Source organism: Tamandua tetradactyla, chromosome 18 (assembly GCF_023851605.1).
Source record: "Tamandua tetradactyla isolate mTamTet1 chromosome 18, mTamTet1.pri, whole genome shotgun sequence".
NCBI classification, from domain to species: Eukaryota; Metazoa; Chordata; class Mammalia; order Pilosa; family Myrmecophagidae; genus Tamandua; species Tamandua tetradactyla.
Genome location: NC_135344.1, coordinates 74693779 through 74718410, shown reverse-complemented (window position 1 = coordinate 74718410; position 24632 = coordinate 74693779). Strand labels below are relative to the sequence as shown.

The following is a 24632-nucleotide window of genomic DNA, read 5'->3' as shown; positions in this document are numbered from 1 at the left end:
GACTCAGAACAGAACACGTTTAGATGAGCACTCAGTAATTTTTCTTCTACACACCCTTTCGTGGAGCCTTGATGGTGGCGTGTAACAGCTCATGAAGTCATGAAGACTTTAATAGGGTGAAGTTGTTTCAGACTTTAAAAAGTGGTTTCCATCATGCCTTCTGTTCACTTTAATTACCGCCCCCTAGTTAGAGCCCTCAAAAGGATTCTTTGCCACATGTCTGCCTGGCAAACCATGTATAGTGGGTTTCTTAAATTCCCCAAGAGGTGTGCTAGATGGACAGACTTTGTTCCCATGACAGTGGGGTCCTTGGGGCATAGTAACTTTCATAAGTCGGCCACTAATTAAATACCTGTTAAAAGGCAAATAAGTTGAGAAACAATCGCCAAACAAATGACAAATTGTTAATATCCTGAATATGTAACCTTAGAAATTAATAGGAAAAAGACTAAACTACTAGAAAAGTGGAGAAAAGACATAGGCAATTCATATGATTTACAGTAAAAAAAAATCACTAGGATCAAAGAAATGGTAGTCAAATGAAAGGTCAGATATCATTTTTTTACCTATAAAATTAGTAAAGATTTTAAAAGATAAGCCCCTTTTCCTTTCTCTCCTGCAGCTTTGTCCCCTGATCGCAGTTTTCAGTCATTTCAATCTCTATTTCAGTTTAGTTCTCAGCGAAGCTCATAAGACCTATTTCCTCCAGGGTCTTCACAAATGTTTTTCCTCTGCCTGGGTTGTCTTCCTCCTCTACCCTTTATTCTGCTATGCTTAAATCCCCCTTTCCCGATTTAAATTATTTTCTTCATCCATTTCTTTTACTTCCTACCCCTTATTCTGATTTTTGGTCATGTGCTTGCTTGTCTTTACTGCTTGTCTTTTGCTATGGACTATAAACTGTGGAAGGGCAGAGGCCATGGATGGTTTGTTCAGTGATGAATACCCAGCACCTATGTACCAGCCGCTCCATAATAGCTTCCAAATGAGTGACCGAATCAACAACTCTGCAATGATGTGGGGATACTAAGAATCTCAAGAAGTGTCATGCTGATATTATGCTGGATTATATGAAATTGTTTTCTTAGGCAAAATGGTCAAATTTTCTAAGTCTCAACTATAAATTAACACAGTCTTTCCAGGAACACTTTTAGTTTTGAGTATTGAAAGACATGAATGTGCCATGCTGTTGGCACTTCATTAGCAAAGGTTCATTTGGCACAGCCAAAGCATTACTGATCCCTTTTTTTAAAAAAGGAACCAGCCTGAGTGCTGTCACAGAGAGACTGGCAGTTAAATTAAGGTACAGCCATGCATTGGGCTATTTTATGCCCCTTAAAAACTGGGTGGTTTGAGAATGTAGGTTGACAGGAAACATTTCCCCAGGTGAAGTTAAGAGAAGAAGCCCATTGCATACACATGCTGTGATTCCATTTGTAAAAAAGACACACATACACACGCTGAATGGAGAGAGGTACAGAAGAATATACACCACCATCAACAGGGGTTAAATCTTTGATGATGGGTTCACTCGTCATTTAAATGCATGCACATTACTTAGGTAATATGAACAATTCCTTTGTAAAATTACAGTCTAGAGCCTGTTAAAATGATAGGTAGTTGCAAATTTTGATAACTAGACAACAGACAGACAAGAGAAAAAGAGAGGAGTTGTCCTTATAATCCACTTAAGATCTACCCCTCAGGCCCCACCAATGCATAAGCAGCTTATACTCACTATAGCTTCACATCAGAGTTACTGATGATTTGATTGAAGTCTTATGTAATGTCAAGATATGCAGTTTAAAGTAAGTTACTCCTTGTTTATTCCAAACTAAAAGGGCTGAGAAAGATCAAGTGGCACGTCCTTGCTCTCATTGCATGGGGCTTTTAGACAAGTCGTAGGAGATCACCTGTAAGGGCAGCCAGTCCCTCTTTCTCCTAGTTTAAGGCATATTCACCCTTCATAACAGAACTTTTAAAGCTATTTCCTTAATAGCTCTCTACATGTTTGGTTTTGGAAAAATGTTTTAGGGATATAATTTCATTGTCTGCAATGAACACAGAGAACTTTGTAGAGCAGCTGTGATCAGCTAATGGAGATTTAGTCTCTGGCGATATCGTAGGGGATCAGTCAATAGGAGTGCAGTTTTATGAACTCAAGGTCTCCCTTGGGTCATCCATGGGCATTCTAACATCCCACCCATCGGCTCTATTGTGTCAAACTCCCTCAGATACCATGGAAGCATTGGAGAGGACAGCAGCCTCTCCTCTCAGGGCAGGCAGAGAATGGGACCAAGACAATGGCCAGTTCCATCTCACACCTAACTCACCAAGGCCCCAAAGCCATGAAACTTCTGAACTATTAAACTATTACCCTCAGTTGGCAGTTAGCAAGGTCTTTTCCTTCTCTGGTTCAAGCAACCCGGTCTTTATTGGAGACACAGGAAAGGGTGTTGGAATCTGATCAGAACAGTCCGGCAGCTTCTTTGTGCCTGTCCTGAGTGAGGACGGCGTGATTTGGGACATTTCTATTCACGCGACACCAAGGTGTCTCCGCATTATCTGGGAACGTGTGCAGTCCGCTCACCCTTTTTTGTCCAGTTTTGTCTGTTGAGTTCTAGATTCAGAAGGGCAGGCGTTTGAGGTTGAGCTGATCCAGCTCATCACATAAACCAGACAGACTATTTTCTGGGGCTCGAATTTATCTTGCAGCTGTGCTTAATGCTGCCAATGTTTGCCTAAAGTTTGATGTGTGGACGCCTCAACAGCGGCTGGGAGGTTGCGGCCGGCCAAAGCCTCAGCAAAGCACTGTGAATGTTTTTCAGGCAGCACGGTGTCAGACGGAGGAGCTTTTTTTTGTTTTCCTTCCCGTTAATGCATCTGAATTAAACCATTAAATGGGGATGAAGGTGAAGTGGTGTAGAAGTTTTAAACAAATTGGAAAGGGGGATGTTTAGCTTTGGGACATTATGCTTAGCCCCAGCCCGCTCTGCACCTTCCATCCCAAACTGCTCCAGAAACTATTTCCTCTGCTTTGAATCGCAGGCCTGGAAGAGGTGTCTTGGCCTGTAAAATGAGGGCAAAACGGATGCTTGAAGAAAGGGGCCACCCGTCTCTTTAGGTTCCCAGTAAATAAGGGGCACTTTGCCCTCTCATAACCCTGGATCCAGAAAAATCTCCTCCTTTCAGTATGCCTCTGTGGAAGAGCCATAGCCAGGGACTTGATTGGCTCAATCATGTGTTCCATATTTATCGCATTTATTCATTTACAATGAACTATTATGCTTTTCTTTACATATACTATTTATGTGCCAGGCACAGTTTAAGAACAGGGAATAAAAATATAAATAAATCTACGGCGTCCTCCAGAAGGGAAGGCAGTGCAGCTGGGAGAAGCAGAGAAATGACAACATAACAAATAAAGCATGTTGTGGAAATTCAGCTTTGCACATGTATATAATGAAGGTCCACACAGCTTCTCCCTGCTGGGGAAGGCTATGCCTGTCCAGAGTGGGGAAAATCTTCCTCATACTGGAATTGATGCATCTTCCTTTGATTGGGAGACTTCTTGTTTTCCCCTTTCACCCCTCTTCTCCTGTCTGTAAGATGGAAACACTGGTACCTTTTTGAAAGCTATAGGCTTTGGAGAACTCTTTTCCAGGCCTCTGCAGGTGCCTCTACTTATTGTTCCACATGAGATCACATATGAATGGCAGCTCTGTAAGCCATGTGTCACCACACATGTGTATGGTATTGTTATTAAGAAAATGTGTGCTGGGGACATCTGGAAACTTCCCTAGACTAAATACATTAATCCAGTCTAAATTCTCTGGGATTTGGTCTCCTGCCCTCTTCACAAACATTTTAGCCCCCCTAAAAATGCAGTTGTTATATCTCCTACTTAACCTGAGGGGACCCAGCTATGGTTATCAGCACCAGGAAAGCTTATGAGGCATGGGCAATGCTAGACTGGTTTGATGGGAGCTGGGCTGCTGGAAAAAAAGCGCAGAGAGGGAGGAAAATGCTGTAGTTTGTCTAAGAAAGCTTTACCTTTTGTTTTAGGTACTACTAAGTCTCCCAAATTTCTGCACGCACACATTCACTTATACATTTATATACGCTTTTAAGAAGTCTGATATTTGCTACGTTCTTTAAATGTCTATCGCCTGCTTTTTAACTGGTCCAAATGTAAAACTCAGGGATTCTGCTCTGTGCCAAGAGATTAGTCAGACATTCTTCTGTGTGAATGTAATAGCAGTATTTATCAGTGAAAAGCATGATTGTAAAGAAGTTTGGTGCCTCGTGGGCTCACTGGCAGTGGCCAGCCTGGGCCGTCCTTCCTCTCCATAGCCTGCCCGGCCACCTATTGGACACAGACAGCTCTCCAGATGGTTCACCACTCTTGTCTCTGCGTCTAACTAATAATTTCAAGTTTCCGTATACAAGTAAGTCTCCCTTGGATGCTTTTTTGGACCAAGAGCTCAAACTTCTTATGGTGTCTCCCTTATAAAAAAAACCCCAATAAAGATAAAAAATTGTGACCTCTGAGAAAGTTGACAGGTCACTCGCACCCCATACCTTGATCCTTGGGGAGCACAGAGAAGGCAAAAGAAAGGCTCCAGAAAGCACGTGGCATGTCTTGTCTTAAATCCTTGTTCTCCTAATGAAAAGCAGCAATGAATAAAGCCATTTTATTCTTCCTTTCATAAAAGCAGATTGGACATGTTGTGTGACTGTTGGACTGCATAGCCATTTGGTCATTTACAGTAAACAATGAATAAATGACTACTAGTTCAATAGAGTGTTCCATTGAGTTGTATTTTCTAGTGAGCTGATAACTAGCTTTTGAAACCCCAGCTGGTAAAATCTTTGCATGATGCCTTCATCTTCCTGCTCCAAGAGGAAGCATCTGAGGGGCTTCATTATTGGCAATCTTTGCAGAATGGTTCCTTGGAAACCTGAAATGGGTAAAGTACTTTCTAAATGTGCAGAAAATCTCCTGGGCATGATCTTTTTCATCATGCTGTCAATTTATTTCATGGTGAACTGTTCCTTTTTCCTAACAGCAGCAAAACATGGAAGTCTGATAGATTGAGGCGTCTACCTGGTGGGGTTCATTGTCACCTGCTTTTCTCTGCCATTGATTAACTGGGCCCAGATTTTTTTAGTCTCCTAATTTAAGAGCTGAGCCCCTCCAGTTATTGAGGCATCCACCGCAGGGATACCTGTTGAACATTTAGCAGCCAGGTGCCCTGGGGAGCAAGCCCTGTTTGCAGCACTTGGCTGACTCCAAGTCACTGAGGGTGGAGCTGGGGGGGAGGCCCTGAGCAGCTGCCACTGCCTGTGGCACCCACCGCTGTGTACTCACAGAGCTGCCAAAAGTGCCCCAAGGCTAAGAGTTTGAAGGCTGTGTATGGCCTGATGCCTCTGACTGAAGTTGAAGGCTCTGTCCCCTAGAATGCCAACCCAGATAGAGAGGGAAGCCTGGCAGGCATTTCCTGTCATCTGGCAGTGTGTGTGAAATGAAGAAGTTAATTAGGTAATGGTGTCATTTGGAGAGGTGAAAGACTCCGTAAAAGTCAAGCCTCAGATTGCAATTCACCAGCCACCTTTTGATATGGCTCAAAAAAACCTTAAAAATATATCAAACTTTCACTTTTGGAATAAATCTTTGCACGTTAACTTCCATCTCTCTGACCATCCTTTCCTGTCTATTTTCTCTGTGGTGTATGTACATTCACCTGATTTATTTTGCCTCTCCCCAACTCAACTGTAAGTTCCAAGAGAGCAGGATTTTCATGTATTTGTTAACTGCTATATTCCCATTGCGTAGGGCTCAATAAATATTTATTGAATAAATGGAATGAGAGTCTCACTTTTACATGTTTTATGGCTATTTTAAAATAATGAGTCCATTTTGTTTCCAGGCAATTAAGAGATAACACCTAGCATTTAAGAGTAAAGCTAATTAAAATAGAGAATCATTCAGAAATATGTTATATTCCTCAAAATAAGGTAATCCTGAAGTCAGAATTTTAAATGTGTGACAGAAGATTTTTCTGTATACATTGACTATTTTATTATATATCAGATTATATATTTTGTCAATTATATTATAAATGCAAAAATTCAAACCACCTTGACCTTCAGATGATAGCTAAATGTTGCAGGCTTTCGTCTGAGCTTCACATTTGACCCATGTGCAAAGAAAGTGAGAATGACTAGTGGAGGTTCACACTGAATATATCTCATAATTTCTTCTTTTTCATAAAGTCTCCAGCCCTCTAGTCCGCTAGTGTTTGTGTTTAAGTTTTATGAGTGAGCACTGCTATTCAGCACACATTTTGGCAAGTGTGGTGTTTGCAGTTAGTATAAAGAAAACTTTATCCTCACACTGCACGAAGGAATTGGAATACCTTCCAAGGTGTCCAAAGGAACATCAAAGCAAAAATCCCAGCCACATTCAGAATTCTCCGTCGAAATGCCTGCCAGTATTCTATAAAAATGGGCAAATTCAAACAAAAGCAAAATGAAACGACTATGCTGTTCCTTCTCTCAAAAGAATATGGTGTGCTTTATCACATCTGCCCTCACAGTGTCCTGGCACCCATCTTTTGGGCGTACAGAGTAGGGGACCCTACGCTCAGCATCTGCAGAAATGACAGGAGGACATCACAAGTACTGACTGATACTTCTGCTTGGAAGCTCTTTTTTATGAAGGACTTAAGTTTAAGGAGTGAAAAATTATTTATGGTTTGACCTTGATAGGCATACTATGCCTTTCCTCTAACAAAATTTTAGGAGAGTTTTGGCAAACATGTACTAAAAGAAACATTATGTAATACAACATGGATTAAATGAAACAAACCAGCAAACAAAAAAGATGTGCCAAATTAGAAAGAGGAGAGGTGCTAAAGCTTATTTATATGCATATTGATGCATGCCTTTGCTGAATTGTGTGTGTGTGTGAGTGTGTGTGCACACATATGAATAAGAGATGGAGGGGAAATTGGACTGCAGTTACTGTGTACAATTAATATTCATAGGCCCCAGAGTATTACATTTAATGCAGCACTGTTTATTTAAAGCACAAGTTGAGAACCTTACATTGGTAACAGTTCCATTTATCTCCCACCTACTTTGGGCTAGACACTGCACAAGATACTTCGAATATATACCCTTGATGTATTTATGTGGAAGAGAAGTTGTTATCCTCATTTTAGAGATGCCTTGACAAATTCACAAACTTAAAGTCTGTGATGTCCCAGCACGATACCTGAGCCATGGAAAATAGTGGAGTCGGGATTCAAAGCCTAACATATTATTTCCCTGAAAAACTGGCGTCAAGACTGTCTATTGTGTTGAAATTTCAGCATCTCCAGTTTGGATTCTGAAAGGAGAAAAGATCGCCCTGAGATAGAAGGAAATTAGCATCAGAGTGCAATTACTCAAAGCACATGCAATAGCAAGACAGTTTAAGAAAGGCTAAAAGCTGCATATTGTTGATATCAAATGAGGCCTGGAAATTCATTTGGCACCTGAATTAAATACTTGCTTTGTGTAAATGTGAGTTAATGACCAGGATTACCAGGCTTCTGATAAGCTCCGTGAAGAGATTCTTTAACTTAACCCCTGGCTGGAGCGCAGGCTGCTCCCCTGATGTCTGACCATTGAACCCACCGCACGTGACTTCTCAGAACTTCCGACTGACAACTGTGTGTCGTGAAGCTGAGCGCCACAAGAGGTTGGGCCGCAGGCTGTGAATTTCAAAAATCAACACTTTATAGTGCTTTGCCGTTTCATGAAACAATTTTCTCATAGATTCATCAATTTTTGTCTCACAGCACAAACCTCTTGTAAGAACAAGCAGAATGGAATCCGATGCAAGCATTTTAGCATTTCAAGTAAACTAGGGAACTGATATTTCATTTTAAATTCTGAAGTCTTAAGTTTAAGCAATTTCTGGGCAGAGCGTATTGTGCTTATGAGGCTGCAAGGAACTCACACCCATCTGGCATCCAAACAATTGAAACTATAGTTACTGTAAATTTCTTCCATCGTCAACATTTATGAGGAGACAGAGAACAAATAAACAAGGGATCTTTTAAAATAGCTTTCAGAGCATGAGTACAATTCATAGGTAGCTCAGCATTCCAAACTCATACAACGAAGATTGATTCTTCATAATGAAGAGTGTGGTAAAGTCCTTGCATGCCTTCTAGGTCACCCGGAACACATGGATTGATTTTGTATCATTTTGGTGTACCGAATATGACATACATTCTGCACATACCCATTGCCTGCATTTCTCTCTATAAACGGGACCTCCCTTGCCCTCTTTAGAGTGCAGAGACTGACATCAGTGACTCCTCCTCCCTGCACACCTCTGCTTGCTTCAGGCAGACCCTGCCACCCACGCAGAGTCTTTGCTCAGCTTCTAAGGAATCTTGTCTCTTGAAATGACCCTCCTCTCTCTGTCTTCAATGTCTGCTCAGCCCCTGCTTCTTGCCCTTGAGTTTATGAAAAGACTCGCAGGAGTCTTATCCCCAAGAGGCAGTGCCCTCCTTTGGCCCCGTCTCGTCTTCCAGCTCTCATTCCCATACCTTACTTCTTTCTCATCCCTCTCCATCTCAGCATGGCCAGGCTCTGTGATGACAGCCCTGCTCTTGCTGTCTCCATTTCCTGACCTTCCTTTTCATTCTCTACTCACTCTTCTTTCACTCCCTTTGCTGTGATCCCACGTTATCCATCTCCCGCTATGGGCCTAAAATGCTTGAATCACCTCGTGGAAACTGGCCTCTGTACTGTCTCAGATGCTGGGACTCTTGGAACTGTCCGCTTCACACTCTTGGCCCTTCTTTTATTTGTAACTGGATCCTCTTTCTTGACCTACTTTTTAAGTGTTGTCTATTTTCCACTGATTCTATTTTATTGACCAACTCATCTCTTTAACCACCCTTGCTGAAGAAGCAGAAAGCAAAGGTATATAAAATTCGGGGTCAGGGAGACCTGGATTTAAATGAAAGTTGTGATACCACATCAGCTATCATCTCAGCTAACTTACATAAATGCTCTGAGTCTCAGTTATCTCATCACTCTTCCTTAAAAAATCTAATTTTAATGTCACATACTATTCCACTCTATTTAAATAAGGCATTTAACATTTCCTAATTATTGCATATTTAGGCTCTTTCCGTGCTCAGGATGTGCCCAACGTCAGGATTTTCTGTCCCTAACTATTCCTATAACTTTTTATTGATAAGTACCATGTCTCCTAAAAGACATTGTGCCTTTGGAGCTGATTCCCTCCTGTGCTGCCCTTCGCCTCACACACCCAGAACCCCCCCACACACACTCGGACACCCACCTGCATACATGCTCATACACTTATTTACACATTGTTTCTAGGAGTTGGACTGGATGTGGGGGAAAGGTATTGAAGGCAGGGAGCGCATGGAAAGGTGGAGTGATGGTGATGATGTTTGTGATGGGAATAAAAGTCTGACTTCCTCAAGAAGGGGGTCTATGCAGAGAAGGCACAACTGTCTAGTTTCTGTTTAGTGTGGGTTTGTGTTTCTGAGCTAGGGGAATGCAGCAGGAAAAAAAATGACATGTACCGTTCTCAGCTCTAAAGCTGGCTGGTTTGCTTGGTTTCCATTGGAGCCTTATGCATAGAACACTACCATTTGAGTTTCACATTTCAGTTAAATTACGCAAGTGAATGTTTCTCTAAGATTCTTGAAAATAGACTTATTTTCAGTGTGTGTGTGTGTGTGTGTGCGTGTGTGTGTTTTCTCAGTGTGTCCATAGCTGTTTTAGTGGAAAAGTGGTAGAGGAAGCATCACGGATTGCCAACCATATCCAGTCTTAAATCAATTTTATAATCAGGATCAGCTTGAAAAATCCATTATCTGATGAGGGAATTAAGCATTTAAGATTTACGATTTGTATTAGAAATTTGAAAATAATTTTTCAAAAGATAATCCTTTTAAGATGTTAGTAGCATCCCCCTTATTAGATGAGAGAGTGTAAATATCAATATTTGTGAAGGGCTTGTCTTAGTCTTAGTCTTTACCAAGAATGAACAGCAGCTACACAGTTTTTTCCACCTTAAAGTCAGCTTACAGTGATAGCAGAGAGCATGCTCATTCAATAGCTACTAGAGTTGCGATTTTGGGGCATTTTAAATGATACATGAAAGTCAAAGAAACAAATGTAATATTTGTTCCTACCTATTAGGGCAGCAAGTAAATTGGAAAACTGAAGAGCTAAAATGTTATAAATTGGCTAGTAATATAAATATGCAGCATTTCTATTCAGCAAAATAAAGCAATTATTGATGTTTTGAATCTAAAGGACAAATTATTTGCTACAAGCATGCCATATTTGGGATTAGAAACCCTAATATATAAAATGTTCTGACAAATCAATCAAATGAAAAACAAATGTCTAATAAAACAAATTGGGCAATGAGCATGAATAGGCAATTCACAAGAGAAAAATGTTGAAACTGCTTACAAATCTAAGAAAATGTTTAATTTCATTACTAATCATGAAACAGGTCAAATACAAATGTTTTGCAAAAGATAAAAAATACTCATAAACTCCAGTTCAATCAAGTGAATGTAAGTTTGAATAAGTTTTTGGTATAAAGTTTTGATCGATACTATCAAAATTGTATTTTGATACATATGTTACATCATGACTCAGTGATTTTACTTACAGGAACTTACTGTAAGGCCATAATTGAACAAATGCTCAAAGATCTTTGTAAAAGATGTTCATCATATTGTTATATATAATAACAAACTTTGTACATGGATGTCCATGCAAAAAATACATGTTTGTATTTTCATCTTTTCAAATGATATATGTTATTTTACAAATAAGGAAAAGGGGAAAGATGTTTACTTTAAAAAACAGATTATTGAATATGTGTTGTGTATATTGCTTCATATTGTTAGTGACCCTCATGAGTTCTGACCCTCCCTTATCTTTTTTGAAGGGATCAAAATGAGATGAAATGTAATGCTAAGCCCCAACCAATAGCATTCCTGTAAACTCCAAAGAATATCCAGGGCTCTATCTGAGACTCTATAAAAGTTTCACTCACTAGGTTTATTTTTCAGAAACCTAAAACCCCCGGATGTTTCCTAGTCCAGATGAGCCCTGAAACCCAAAGTTACCAGTCTGTCCAAGAGCATCACCAGTTGAATATCCAACCCCATACTATCAACACCCCTTTTCAACGTGAAGAAGTTAGAACAGCCACTACCCAGATATCCCTCAGGAGTGGGAGAAGGATCAGAGGAGAAGCAGCAGGACTATCAGAAAAGATAGGATTTAACAAATGACTGTGACGACTGAATCTCATACTGATATTTCTTTTTAGTCTCCGGCATCTTAGAGCAGCTAGAAGGAAACACCTGAAATGGTGGAAATGTAACCCATACCATACTTCGAAATTGGTTACAAAACTCCTTGTTAAAATGTGCTTTGAATTTTATCATTTTGTATATATATTATATGTCACAATAAAAAAATGTTTTAAAAAAAGATGAGATGAAAAATTAAGGCATATAGAACCAAAAAAAGGTACTTGGGATAAAACAAAAGTCTATAACTTGACTATTATTGTAAGCATAAAAGGGTGCCCTCTGAATATTAATGACCATACCACTGGGAAATGGATATTACAAAACAAGAGCATTAGGTTAGAAGTAATGGTGACGTTAAAAAAAATGTATACATATATATATATGTATGTCATTTAATATGAATATGACCTATATCAAAGATGGAAAAGAACCCATTGATGACAGATCTCATATGGGAAGTAGGAGTTGGAAAATTCTATGAGATTCATCATTTTTGATGTTGTAAATGCTCCTTGACTGGGGAAGCCACATTACCTGGCTTCTATCTAATGTTAATCCATTAGGCATATCTTCACTAAAATTCAGCAGAAGAGCATTTTAATATTTTCAAAGAAAAAAAATGCCACTACTGGTCAATTGAGAGGAAGAGTCTGTTTTTCTATTAGAATTTCACATGATATTCAATGTGTAGTTAAAATCTTGGCTGCTTTGGTAGGGTATGGAAATCTTTTCAAGAGTTAAAAATCATGTCAATGAAGCTTCTGGAGAAAAGGTACCAGTGGTATAATTTCCTGACATTTGAGTATTTCACCACCAATTATGGGCCAGGTTTCATGTCTAGTGGCTGTCAGCTGCTACCATAGATGAGAATACTTCCACTTTTATGGGAATATGCTGGCAGACATCCACTATTTCCACAAATTTTTAGTCCTTTTCTGCCAATTATTTTGAAGATACAGAGGTGCAGGTCCAAATTCAAGTAGCCCTTAATTGCTAAGATGTGCTTGGTGGAAAACCTTTGAATTCGTTGAAAATGTAGATTCATTTAGCCACCACCAAAAATAATGCTACTTTTTTTTTTATATCAGAAATCAGGCAACCAATGGATTAAACAAATGGTTGATAGAAGCAACCAATGTAAAAACCATTATAATAGAGTAAGCAATTTACAACATAAATTACGACATAAATGTTTTTACCTTTCCAATGATAGCATTTATGAAAAAATAGAATCATGAATTGAAAGGGACCTGTTAAAAACCCTTTAATGTTATATTGAAGAAAGAAAAAGACCCAAGAGCTCCTTATCTAAGGACATACAGATATTTAGAAGCAGAGGTGTGATTAAATGTGAGTTAACTGGTTTAAGTAACTGGTAAAATGTTGTGGTTTAACCACTACTACAGAAAAATGAGCAGAAATAAAAATTAATTGCCCCTTGTTCCACCATCTACAGATAATGTGTTGGTGTAAAACCTTGCTTTCATTTCCATCGAAGTTTGGATACTGAAGGCATTGCTAAAACTGTATTTGTCTTGGGTGGGCCATGGTGGCTCAGCAGGCAGAGTTCTCACCTGCCATGCCAGAGACCGAGACCTGGGTTTGATTCCTGGTGCCTGCCCAGGTATTAAAAAAAAGCGAATGGCTCCACATTGCCGGGGCCTCTAAGAAAAAATTGTATTTGTCTTTATTTGGTGCTCTATGAGACACTAGTACTGAAGCCCCAAAACTAGAGTCAGCAACAGGTTATTTTCCCTCCTCTCACTAGGAAAAGTAGGAAAGTGAGGGCTTCAGGACCAGCTAGAACCAGGGGCTCTTTTGGCTCTCTTGTCTCTTCTTACCTCTGCAGAGGTGAATTGTTCTTCCTGCTTATGGACAACTTTCTGGGAGTAGGGAGCAGCCAGCATGGCCATCATCAGAGCTGATTCCCATTACCCCAGTTCCATGGCAGGTGAGGAGAAAGGCCTTCTTTCCAGTTAGGTCAAGCAAGGAAGCAAGAGAAAGAACAAATGAACGCGCAGCCCAGAGAATGGCCCTTCTGTGGCCTGATCTAGTCGATTTCCAGGGCATTCCCATTGCCAGGAGGCAGGGGCCCAAGAATTGGCCAGAATCTTCCTGCCTCTGGCCAGGGAGGGAGAGGGAAGCGAGGGGAACCCCACCAGAAGCAACAGTTGGCCTGGAAAACAGATCGCCCACAGAAGGGAAATTGCCGTTCTCTAGGGAGAAGGGAAAGTGGCAGTGCCAGGGACAGTAGGCAGAGAGGGTGCAGGAAGGTAGAAGAGATAATGAGAAGGGATAGATGGAGCTATGGATAAAGGAGGAAATGGTGATACGTTTATTCAGGGACAAAATGTCACATTCACTTCGTACAGGTCGGCAGGGTGGTTCCTTCTCAGAGTGCTCGCACTGACAAGTTTTAGAGGGTGTCTTGCCACCCTTGAAAATTAGATATTGAGACTTGTTCTGCTTACTGAATGACATTTGGTCCAGAATTTGTTTCCAACTTCTGGACTCTGTGCTCCTCATCTCTTGACTTCAATTCTGTTGCTCAGACATGGCTCCGTTTTCTAAATCAATGACTCATAATTCACTGTTTCTGACTACTTCATCTAAGAACATAAAGGTAATTTCCTGTTATTAATTGTATCCATTTCTCTGTGATCTATATTAAATGGTGGCATTATTGTTCATTCTTTCTGTGAAGCGTGTCACATGTCCATGACTTTTCTATATTAGAGCTTTCATTTTAAAATATTGAATCAAGGAAGTCTGCCAGCCACTTTTGTTTTCTCTACTTTTCTCTCTCCATATTGGATTGCTTTGGCAAAGAAGAATATTATTAAATTCTAAACATGGTTAGAATTGAACATGGTGAAACATGGTTAATGGCTTTAAAAGAATTCCCCAGCAACTGAATAATGGGCTGCCAAAAGCATTTTTGGTGCCAAAGGATCTGGATATGTCTGTTCCATTTATTGTGTGTTTCTTGTTTCATCATGACTCAGTTCTCACAAAAGGCATGAAACCCCAAAACTCTAGGGTATATGGCGTTTGAGGGCAGAAACCATATTTTAAAATATTCAATACCATCCCTAGCATGTCAGGATGGTTATTTTAGCCTAAACAACGAGCAGTGACAAATGCCTTCAGTGAGATGCACAATTTATTAATACAGTTGATTTCTTGTGACCATAAGGAGATCGTGATCTATTGTGCTTGGTTGAGTTTCTTAACAATGTTTGTTCTAAGCAGTGCTGGAAATCTTGCACCAAAAACTTATAGCTTGGCCTGCCTGTTTGAATAAGAGTTTATAATTCTCAGGAATAAGAACGTGATGCCTGTTCCTTAATTATAGCCCCAAATGTTGAGAAGCCTGATACTATAGTACGGCAAAATCATTTATTTTAACTTGAGAATAAATTAAGTCTATTGAAAATCAAAGGATTTTCTTAACAATTTAAAAACAGCAATATCCCAAGAAGATCTGGAAAAGTAATGGAATTGTAGAACTTTTTAAAACGTGCTTTGTTTCTCATTGGAACCCAGAGAAGTCAAGAAGAATGTCTAAACTCCTCACTACCCACCCCTTTCCCCTGACCCTCCCCTGAGTTGAAAATTCTGGGCCTCTCACCTGGTATGTGCTCAGACCCTGTGGTTCTCACTTCAGCAGGAAGTAGGCCCCTGGCCTGTCCCACTTCTTACTTTGAGCCATTGTCAGTTGTCCTTGACTTCCAGTGGCGCTCATCCTGGGGGGAGGGGGGACTCCATGTATTCTCTGTTTCCCTAGTTCTTGCCTTTATCTTTATCTCTCTCTCCCCCTCCCCGCCCCCCTACCTTCTTCCTTCTCTTTTAGTTCTTGATGCCAGTGTCTTACTTGCTAGCTTTTCTAGAGCAGAATAATTGCCTTCAAAGAATTTCTGAAATAGGGTTTCTTAGCTATCTTGCATGTGACTCACAGGACAGATGACATTCATAGGAAGCCCCCTCCCAGGGGCCCACGGCCATGAGAAATTCCTGGGCTGGTGTGTTAAAACTTCATGTCTTTGTCTCCTGTTCAGCGAAGCATATTGAAATTTAATTGGACAAGAGTGATTTCATCCATATATACATAGATGTAGATATATGTGTATTGAGAAATCACATAGGCATACATGTGTGTATATATGTATATATATCATTCATATTCCAAATTTGGTACTTTTATTATTTATAGAAATCATTTCAAATGCTCCATCATGACGAGCCAGGGCGAATCCAAACCCAGCGGTGAAACACCAGATCCCTTGGGTTTAGTTCAGTCCCCAGGACTGGCCAGGGAGGTTGTCTGACCTCCTACTCCCCTCTAACCTCCCAGCTGTCCATCTCATTGAGTGGGGAACACTGAATACCTGCTGAAGATAAAGAACTGAGACAAAGCTCTCCAGAAAGAAACATAAGTACTATTCCAGTTTATTGTGATTTTAGGAAAAGGAGCAGGATAATATTTCATCTACCTCTGGATACCCAACCCTGATACCCCTTCCTGTTTGCAGATATAGTTTTACAGAAAGATAGTAATTCTCTGTTATGATTATTAGACTACTGATGTGCAACACAACTTATTAATTTAGGGTTGTATGGGTATTTACTTGTGATAGTTATTAAATGAAATATTTTCACCATTAATAGTATCAGGGAAGTGAAAAAAATGGGTTAACTAGCACAAACTCTTAATTTTTGTGAATGCAGAATTTTTAATAACATGCTGTTGGGTAAAAATTGCTTTTCTTTCTATCAAGTACTCAGAAAATTGTTTCACTTCAAGAATGGTAAGGAAGACATTACAAGTGAATAATGGAAAAATTGTAGAAAATCCTTTTTTATACCAAACTATTCTTCTTTTATGGATTTTAATAATCTGCTCTTCAAACCCTGTCCTTGAAACATAGCATTTTTGCATTCAGAAGACTTCTGATTTAGAATGTTTTTGGCTTACCAAAAAAATAAAAGGAAACATTAGTCCTGTCCTTCAGTAGTGACAAAGATAATGTCATTTTTACATGAGTTGGAACTTTAGAGTGTCTTCTGGCTTTCAATAAGTTACACAAAATTAAAAGTTGAATTTTAGAATGTACAACTCATAATAGGTTCTTTCATTATTTTTTGAGAGGAAGTTTTACTCATATTGTTCTGAGCCAGACAAATTTAGATTTTTGGAGAGCGATTGTAGTAACCTACTGATTTATTTAACGAAGGAGAGCATCTCCTTGCAGGGTGTGTGCCCTTACATCGTTCGGTGGAATGTTCTCTAAAAAGGCCCACTGGGGGTCAGAGGTGGGGAGTGATGCCTTTGAGGGTAAACCAGGTAATTCTCCTAAATGTGACACGAAATATCTAGATGGCTGTGCAAAAGCAGGACGAAATCAGCTGAGTCGTTGACATGCACTCATTTTGTGTCTTTTTTCTCTTACCAGGCTCAACATGGGAAAAGACGTTTCGGCAGATTGGCTTTGAAAGGTAAGTAGCATTCAGCATGTCTTAGCTACTAATGTCCAATTTTATTTAAAGTAATCAATGGGAGCTTTACAAATCAATGGTCTTGCCACCACCATTTCAGGAATTGTGTGGCCTTGAGCAAGGCATTTGGTCCTCTGAACCTCTCTGTGAAACAGAGCTGTAATTACCCCCAGCAGAATAAATGGGTCAATTGATGTGAAAAGCTTTATAAACCATGAAACAGTGTAAAAGATAAGTTGTTTAATTAGAGAATTGCAGGAAATTGCTAGGGCTGCTTATAACTAGAATTAAGCATCCTTTATCTTCATTCACCTCCAATGTCATGTTCAGCTCTGTTGTTTTAGAACAGAAAAATTTATATTGATATTGATATGTTCCCAATTATCAAAAAACCTTGGATCTTATTAGCCGTAAATGAAAGCTGATATCATGTCATTTTTAGCTAAAGGCATTTCTACCCCAGCATTTCACCAAAAGAAAAAAAAATTGACTTATTCATTATAACTTCAGAAGATGTGGAGGCAGGGTCAAAAAAGCTGCCCATTTTCCCTTGGAATTTTATGGTCAGCAACTTGAATAGTTCTCTCCCAACAGCATTTGGGGACTTATACTGAACTTTCAATATAGATACAGGTATTGAAAGAGTGAAAATAAATTTTTAGCTTTTTTTTTAACTATAAAAAAATTTGATTTTCACTAGTTCTTTTCATCTTATTGAAAATGTATTTTTATGCATATTGACCAATCTGAAAAAGTACTTAGAATGGATGGAAGAAACGAAATCCTTTAAAAATGCATCATTTCCCAAGTGGTGATAGCTCGTCACCAGGCCCAGTGTGACAGAACTTCCTTTATCATTTTATAATTAATTCAAATATTTATTTATTTCTCTGCATATACTTCCACTCACATCAGCAAAATCACTTTTAGGCCTCACAGTAAATTCTCATGGTTAGGTCTTAAGGATAATGGGGAGATGCTGGCTTGGGAGAGTCAATGCCACAGGCCAACATAAAACAAAGAATAGAAAATCATGCACAGCCTCATTTCAATGTGAAATCTTTTCCCAAAGCAGTTTTCCCTTTCTTTCCTTCCTTCCTAAAAGAAAAGAAATTCATTCTTTCACAGTTCTGGAAGCTAGATGTCTAAAATCAGGGTGTCAGCAGGGGCTTGCCCTCTCTGAAGGCGCTAGGAGAGACCTCTTCCTTACTTCTTCCAGCTTCCATGGTTGCTGGCAATTCTTGGTGCACCCTGCCTTGTGGTAGCATAACTCCAGTCTCGGCATCTGTCTTCCCATGGCTTTCTCCCCCATAAAGCCTCATCTTAATTTTCCTTTTTTAATTATGAAGAGTTTCAAGCATACTCAGAAGTGGAGAGGATAACAAAATGAACATCACATATCTCTCACCTAGCTTTAATAAAAATTTTGCCACACTTGCTTCATCTTTTTTTTCCTTCTGAAATATTTTGAAGAAAATCTCAGATACCATGTCGTTTTGCTTTTTACATAGGTCAGTGTATCTCTCCTAAATAAAAAATGCAAACTTTCTTTTGTAACCATAATACTGTGATCGCGCCTAAGACAAATAGTAAGTCCTTCCATCTAATACTCAGTCTATATTTCACTTTTCTGATTGCCAAAGATAATCATTTTACCGATGTTGGTTTGAATCAGCCTGTTACCAAAGCTCCCGCATTCCATTTTGTTGTTACATCTCTCAAGCTTCTTTACTTAGATCAGCGCTTCCCACTCCATTTCCTGCTTCATTTCGCTTTTCTTCGTATCACTGGCCGTGGAATGAACCAGGTCAGTTGCCCTATAGAATGTCTCACATTCTAGATATGTCTGTTTGCTTCTTTGAGGTGTCAACTTGTCATTATATCCCACTATTTCAGGTAGGCTCAGGTTAGTTTTAATGGCTTGATGACTTTTTTCTACAGGACTCCCTTGGCTGGTGTGGTGCTGTGTTAGTTTATATTGCATCACACCAGGAGACATGCTTTTAGTAGGGCTAAAGCTGTCCTGTGAGTTCTTCATGTCCCATGCGCCCTCCAGAGAATGGTTTCATTCATTCATGATCAGCATCTGGATAAAGCTTTTCACAAGAGGATGCCAAATCGTGATTCATAAAGCCCTGTTCTTTCTACCTCATGTGTCAGCAGAAAGACTTCTTCAGGATGAACTTCCCCTTGTTTGGGGGCGGGGGGGGAGCTCTTTGATTATCCTTAATGTGATTTGTACAAAAAAAAGGGGGGGGGGTAGGAAAAAATGTGTGATTCTTTTCCTTGATTAATAATTTGCATCTTTTCCTTGATTAATAATTTGCATTTTCAAGGATTAGTGCCTTGGATGCTTTTGGTGGCAATCAAGGACTTTTGTTTCCTTTTCTCTCGCTTTAAGTATATTACAAACTCAATTTTTAAAAATATTCCATTTGTAGCTATTCTTTCTGGTGCTCAAACTGGGAACCACTTCAGGTTGATTTCTTGTCCTTTTGACATAGCTCCATCATCTCTTATAGTTTCCATGTTTCTAACACAACTAGATGCTCTGAGCTCCTCTGGTTTTCCAGATCTGGAATCAGCCATTCATCCATTTGGGGAATGGTATTTTAAACCAGAATGCAGAGTCTCGGGGTTCTCATCAATTCCAGGGTGTTGTTGCTTCTGGGGGCCTCGTCAATGGATGGAACTTAGAAAACACATTTTTTTTTTAAGAAAAATAAATCCTGAGTTAAACAGTATGATACAAATGTCGCCTTACACAGTTTTTTCTTAACTTCCCTGATTTTATATTTATATTTCTTTTCTTTTTCACTGAAGTCTTGGTTCTTAACATTAAACTTATTTGTTTCATTTCAACATATATATATATATATATATATCATTATATTAATACTAATATTACCACAAACCAGAAAGACCACTGAGTGAAGTTTAAACATGTTCAGCTCTGTCCTCATTTTATATTCTTTTAAGAATGTACAATGAAAAGACTGAGAACTAAAAATTAGCTTAAAATATATATATTTTTGGTTTGGTTTGTTTGTTACACAATCTTTTTAATTTCAGGAGCCATTTTTCCTTTTGATCTAATTTTATTTTTGACATGTATATGTTTCCGAGTCCAAATTATGTATCAAATTTTTAATCAAAAAATCTCACCACCATCTGTTTCCCTTGTGCCCCATTCCCTCCTATCTTGTAATAGTGATCATTTTTATTGGTCTTTGGTTTAACCTTCCAATGTTTGTTTTGCAAATATAAGCTAACATATATGCATAATACCCTTGCTCTATTCTTGCATGAAGAGTGCCATATTATATATGTTATTTTGCCCTTTGTTTTTTCTCCTGACAAGTGTATCCTGGAGACCATTCTACATCAGTGTATATAGATATTCTTTATTCTGTTAACTGGCAGATGATCTTCCTTTATGTGGGTGAGCTAACCCAAAAGGTGATTCTGTCAATTCAGTATCGAGCTTTATTAATAATTTCAAGGATATAAGTGATCAGGCAGCACAGATGGTGCAGGGAGAGGTCCAGGATATCTCAGGACCTGACCCAGCTTAGCATCAATTCCATGCTTTCTGAACCAGGGTGAAGTGAGGCTTACAGGTCATCTCACATAGCAGGGAGCATTTAAGTTTTGCAACATCCCCTGTTTTATATTCAAGAGATTTGAATAACTCATGTGACTTTCTCCAGGGCTTACTGCCTTATGAATCCATGGACAGAAGATTTGATTACTATAACAATCTTAAACCAGGGAGGTCCCACTGGAAACGTTCCATAGCTGAGGACTCTTTTTCCCAGAGATCCAGTTAATTTGTTTACGAGGAGGTTAAACCAGGTCACCTACCTTCTTTCTCTTACTCACTGTCCCTTTAGTAATCAGGGGAAAATTGGAACACAGAATAGCTGCTTTTTCTCCTTCCTTTCCAGTTGGCACAATATAATCCATTCAAGCTATGGCTGGGTGACTAGGCTCTTTCTAGTCTTTTGAGGTTATAAATGATGCTGTTATGAATTACTTTGTAAATACCTGTATTTTGCCATATAGCTTAAGGATAGAATCCCCTGCACAATCAAAGGGTGAATTCACATGGAATTTTGATAAATATTACTAAATTTCTCTCCATAGAGTTCAAATAATTTTTACTTCCACCAGCAATGCAGGAGAGTAACTGTTCCCCAGAGTCTCATCAGAAGGGCATGTTATCAAACTTGAGGTTTTGCCAATTTGATAGGTACTAAAGGTATCTCAGTGTACTTTTAATTTGCAATTATCTTGGGTCATTTCCCGTAGAATAAAGAATTGGTTGAGTATCTTTGATATCTCTTAAGTGAAGCAGTTTGAACATGAACTTTTAAAATCATTAAGGATTCACTGACCAACAGGACTAGGCAATCAAATCTGCATTTTCTTTCCTGTTTACATGCTTATTGAATGAGAATCTAATGATCACTTTTGCTTATTTGAATGAGAATCTAATGAAAACAGCTACCATGTGCCAAGCACTATGTGCTGATTTGAAAGGATGTATGGACCCTAGAAAAGCCATGTTTTAATCCTCATCCCATTTTGTAAAGGCAGCCATTTCTTCTAATCCCTATTCAGCATTGTATGTTTGAAACTGTAATTAGATCATCCCCTGGAGATGTGATTTAATCAAGAGTGGTTGTTAAACTGGATTAGGTGGATGCATGTCTATACCCATTTGGTTCGATCTTGATTAGTTTACTGGAATCCTATATAAGAGGAAACATTTTGGAGAAAGAGAGATTCAGAGAGAGCAGAGAATGCTGCAGCACCACGAAGCAGAGGGTCCATCAGCCAGTGCTTAGGAGATGAAGAAGGAAAACACCTCGTGGGGAGAAACAGGAAGCCAGGAGAGAAAGCTAGCAGATGACACTGTGTTCACCATGTGACCTTCCACTTCAGAGAGAAACCCTAACCGTGTTTGCCATGTACCTTTCCACTTGAGAGACAAACCCTGCGCTCCATCAGCCTTCTTAAATCAAGATATCTTTCCCTGGATGCCTTAGATTGGACATTTCTATAGACTTGTTTTAATTGAGACATCTTCTCAGCCTTAGAACTGTAAACTTGCAACTTATTAAATTCCCCTTTTTAAAAGCCATTCTGTTTCTGGTATATTGCATTCTGGCAGCTAGCAAACCAGAACACACCATGTTAAATAATTTCTAGTCCTTATAACAACAGAGATTGGTAAACATTTACTATAAAGAAACAGATAGTGATCATTTTGTGGGCCATTTGGCCTCTAGTGCAACCACTCAGTTCTGCCTTCATAGCAGAAAGCAGCTAGAGACAAGGGCTATGGCTATATCCCAATAAAACTTTATTTACAGAAACAGGTGACTGGCAGGATTTGGCCTACCGGCTGTCATTTATCAATCTCTACCATAAACTGTGCTTGCCACCCCATAGGTAAAGTAACTCCAAGTAATGAAGGCATCTACCCATAAAATCAAAGCCATTCATACTGTCCTGCATTTGGATCCAGGTTTGCTGGGTTCCAGAGATTGAGCTTTTTAAACATCACCACTCTTAATTGTCAGATTACAGTTTTCTTTTGTTTTATATTGTTTTATTTTTCTTAACTTAGTCTCAAGTCAAAAGCTTTGCCAAGCATTCTCATATTATGAATATTTGAAGTAAGCCCAGATGGTATAAATTCCATAATACAATGCCCTCTATAATTGTTATGCTTCTAAATAGTTGTGTGAATAAAAATGTTATTAAGGAATATATCAAGTGATATGCTTTATTTTTGAACTGTAGTCCCACTCTTGCTTTCCAGTATTTATCCTGGTCCATCGAGGGAATTTGGTGATCATTCTGATTTTGAAATGCTGTCTTAAAATGCCACTCGTGCTTTTGCACAGCACCTCATGTTAAGATGCTCTCTTAAAATGTTACCCCATGGTTTCTCGTGTCTCCCCATGTTATCATGCTGTCTTAAAATGCCATCCCATGCTCTCTCATGCCACCTCATGTTTTCTCATTTAAGGACAGACAGCATTTTCTGTGTTACATCAAGTGTCTTAAAATACAGAATGGATATTCATCCCTTGGTGTCATTGTGCATTTACATTTGGAAAGACTAATTTTGTCAACCTAAACTGTTAATTAAGGTTTTGCTTCTTTTTCTTCTCAAGGTTAACCTGCTTTGTCTCTTAAAGAAAATTCCAGTTATTTCTCAGATGAGCATATCTGGTCTTTTAGTGTAATTGTAAGAGATATCGACCTCTCGTTGCTGTGTGTTCTTTGAAGTCTGCCTATCATTTTGCTTGCCAGCAGATTTTATTTTAAATGGCGACATCTAAGGGTAAAGTCACTGAGTCAGCTAAAGCTTCAGAGCCTTCTTCAAGAATAATATAGCAAAGACGTTTTCTGCTGTCCATGTTACACTCAAGGAGGAACCACTGGGGCTCGGCCCCACACGCCCTTCTTGCAGTTACACTGCTCTTCCTTGCGGAAAACTGGTGAGGTTCAGTGTCTCATAATAAACACACACCGTCCCAGTTTGGGTGGCTGAATTCATCATCGGTCTTGTTTGTCTTGCTGACCATCACATTTCTCCCCGTGGGGACATCAGATCTTTATTTAGGATTTCATTGTAGGATTGTGTTGTGACCTAGTAAGACGATGCTGTGACATAGGTTCCTGTATATTCTGCCCCCAACTCTTGGTACCACAAGGGTGACTTCTACAGAACAGATGTTGTGCCAATATGGATTCCGCAATACTCTGCCTGTTCTAAAGGAGTGTCAGTTAGGGTAGCTTTGGAATGAAAAGACCCAAATTCTCAATGGCTTGGTACAACCAGTGCTGAAGTCTCACTCATGCAAAATCTTATGAGGAGACCAGACAGTGCTATAAGACAGCTTTCTTCCATGGGCAGCTCCCTACTCTCAGGTCTGCATTAATCTCATGGCCCTTTTGTCTCAACCTGGTGCTCCCGAGTTTGCTCAGGGATGGGAAGAGAACTTGAGAATTGCACATTGGCTCTTCAGTGACATGTGTCATTGCAGTTCATAGTTCATGGCCCAGAGTCAGCCACTTTGCTGTATTCTACTCTGTGATTCCAGGAAACGGATGAGAAAGGGGAATATTAGGAAGCACCAGGAATATCTATGACAGTAAACTCTACTTCCTAAACAGAGCCTTTTCTTTCCAAAACTGGACTTTCCATATGAGAAACATATTTCATTAAGAAAATATGCTCATGCGTGGTAATGTTCCAGCAGATATGAAAGTTTCTGCTTTCTGAGAAAGTTTACTGTTGTATATTTAAAAAGAAAACTTTTACTGACCACTCACCCACTTTTCCTGGACAAATTTACATCATCAGCACAGCACTTCAGATTGCATTATTGTTAATGTGATTATGCATGATTTTATTTGATATTCTGTTTGGATTGTGAAATGAAATATCTAAGCCTTACAAAGAACATCTGAAAATATTAATCATCGTGAAAATGGCCTGCTTTGTGGAAACACAACTATTCCTAGGATTTCTTTTTCCAATGTAGACATAATGCAAATGGCATGGCTTTCTTTTGGGGGAGCCCCTTACCCTTTCCTAGCTCAAGGCCTGTGGCCAAGCTCTTCCTCTTGTGTTGAAGCTGTGGGAAACTTCATGTCTTATATGCCACTGTTTCTGTGAAGCCTTCCCCTGATGGCTTATTCTCAGGGCCATTCTTCTCGTGACGCATTTATGTT

General features: G+C 39.3%; 1 protein-coding gene across 12 annotated transcripts in view; it reads left to right on the top strand.

The window, feature by feature from the left end:
• PIEZO2 (piezo type mechanosensitive ion channel component 2) overlaps nt 1–24632 on the top strand; it is a 562484-nt gene that overhangs the window by 254142 nt on the left and 283710 nt on the right. For all 12 annotated transcript variants that reach the window (XM_077135993.1, XM_077135995.1, XM_077135992.1 and 9 more), the window contains exon 4: nt 16835–16877. In XM_077135993.1, coding sequence (XP_076992108.1) covers nt 16835–16877 — 43 coding nt within the window. The remainder of the gene's footprint in view (nt 1–16834; nt 16878–24632) is intronic.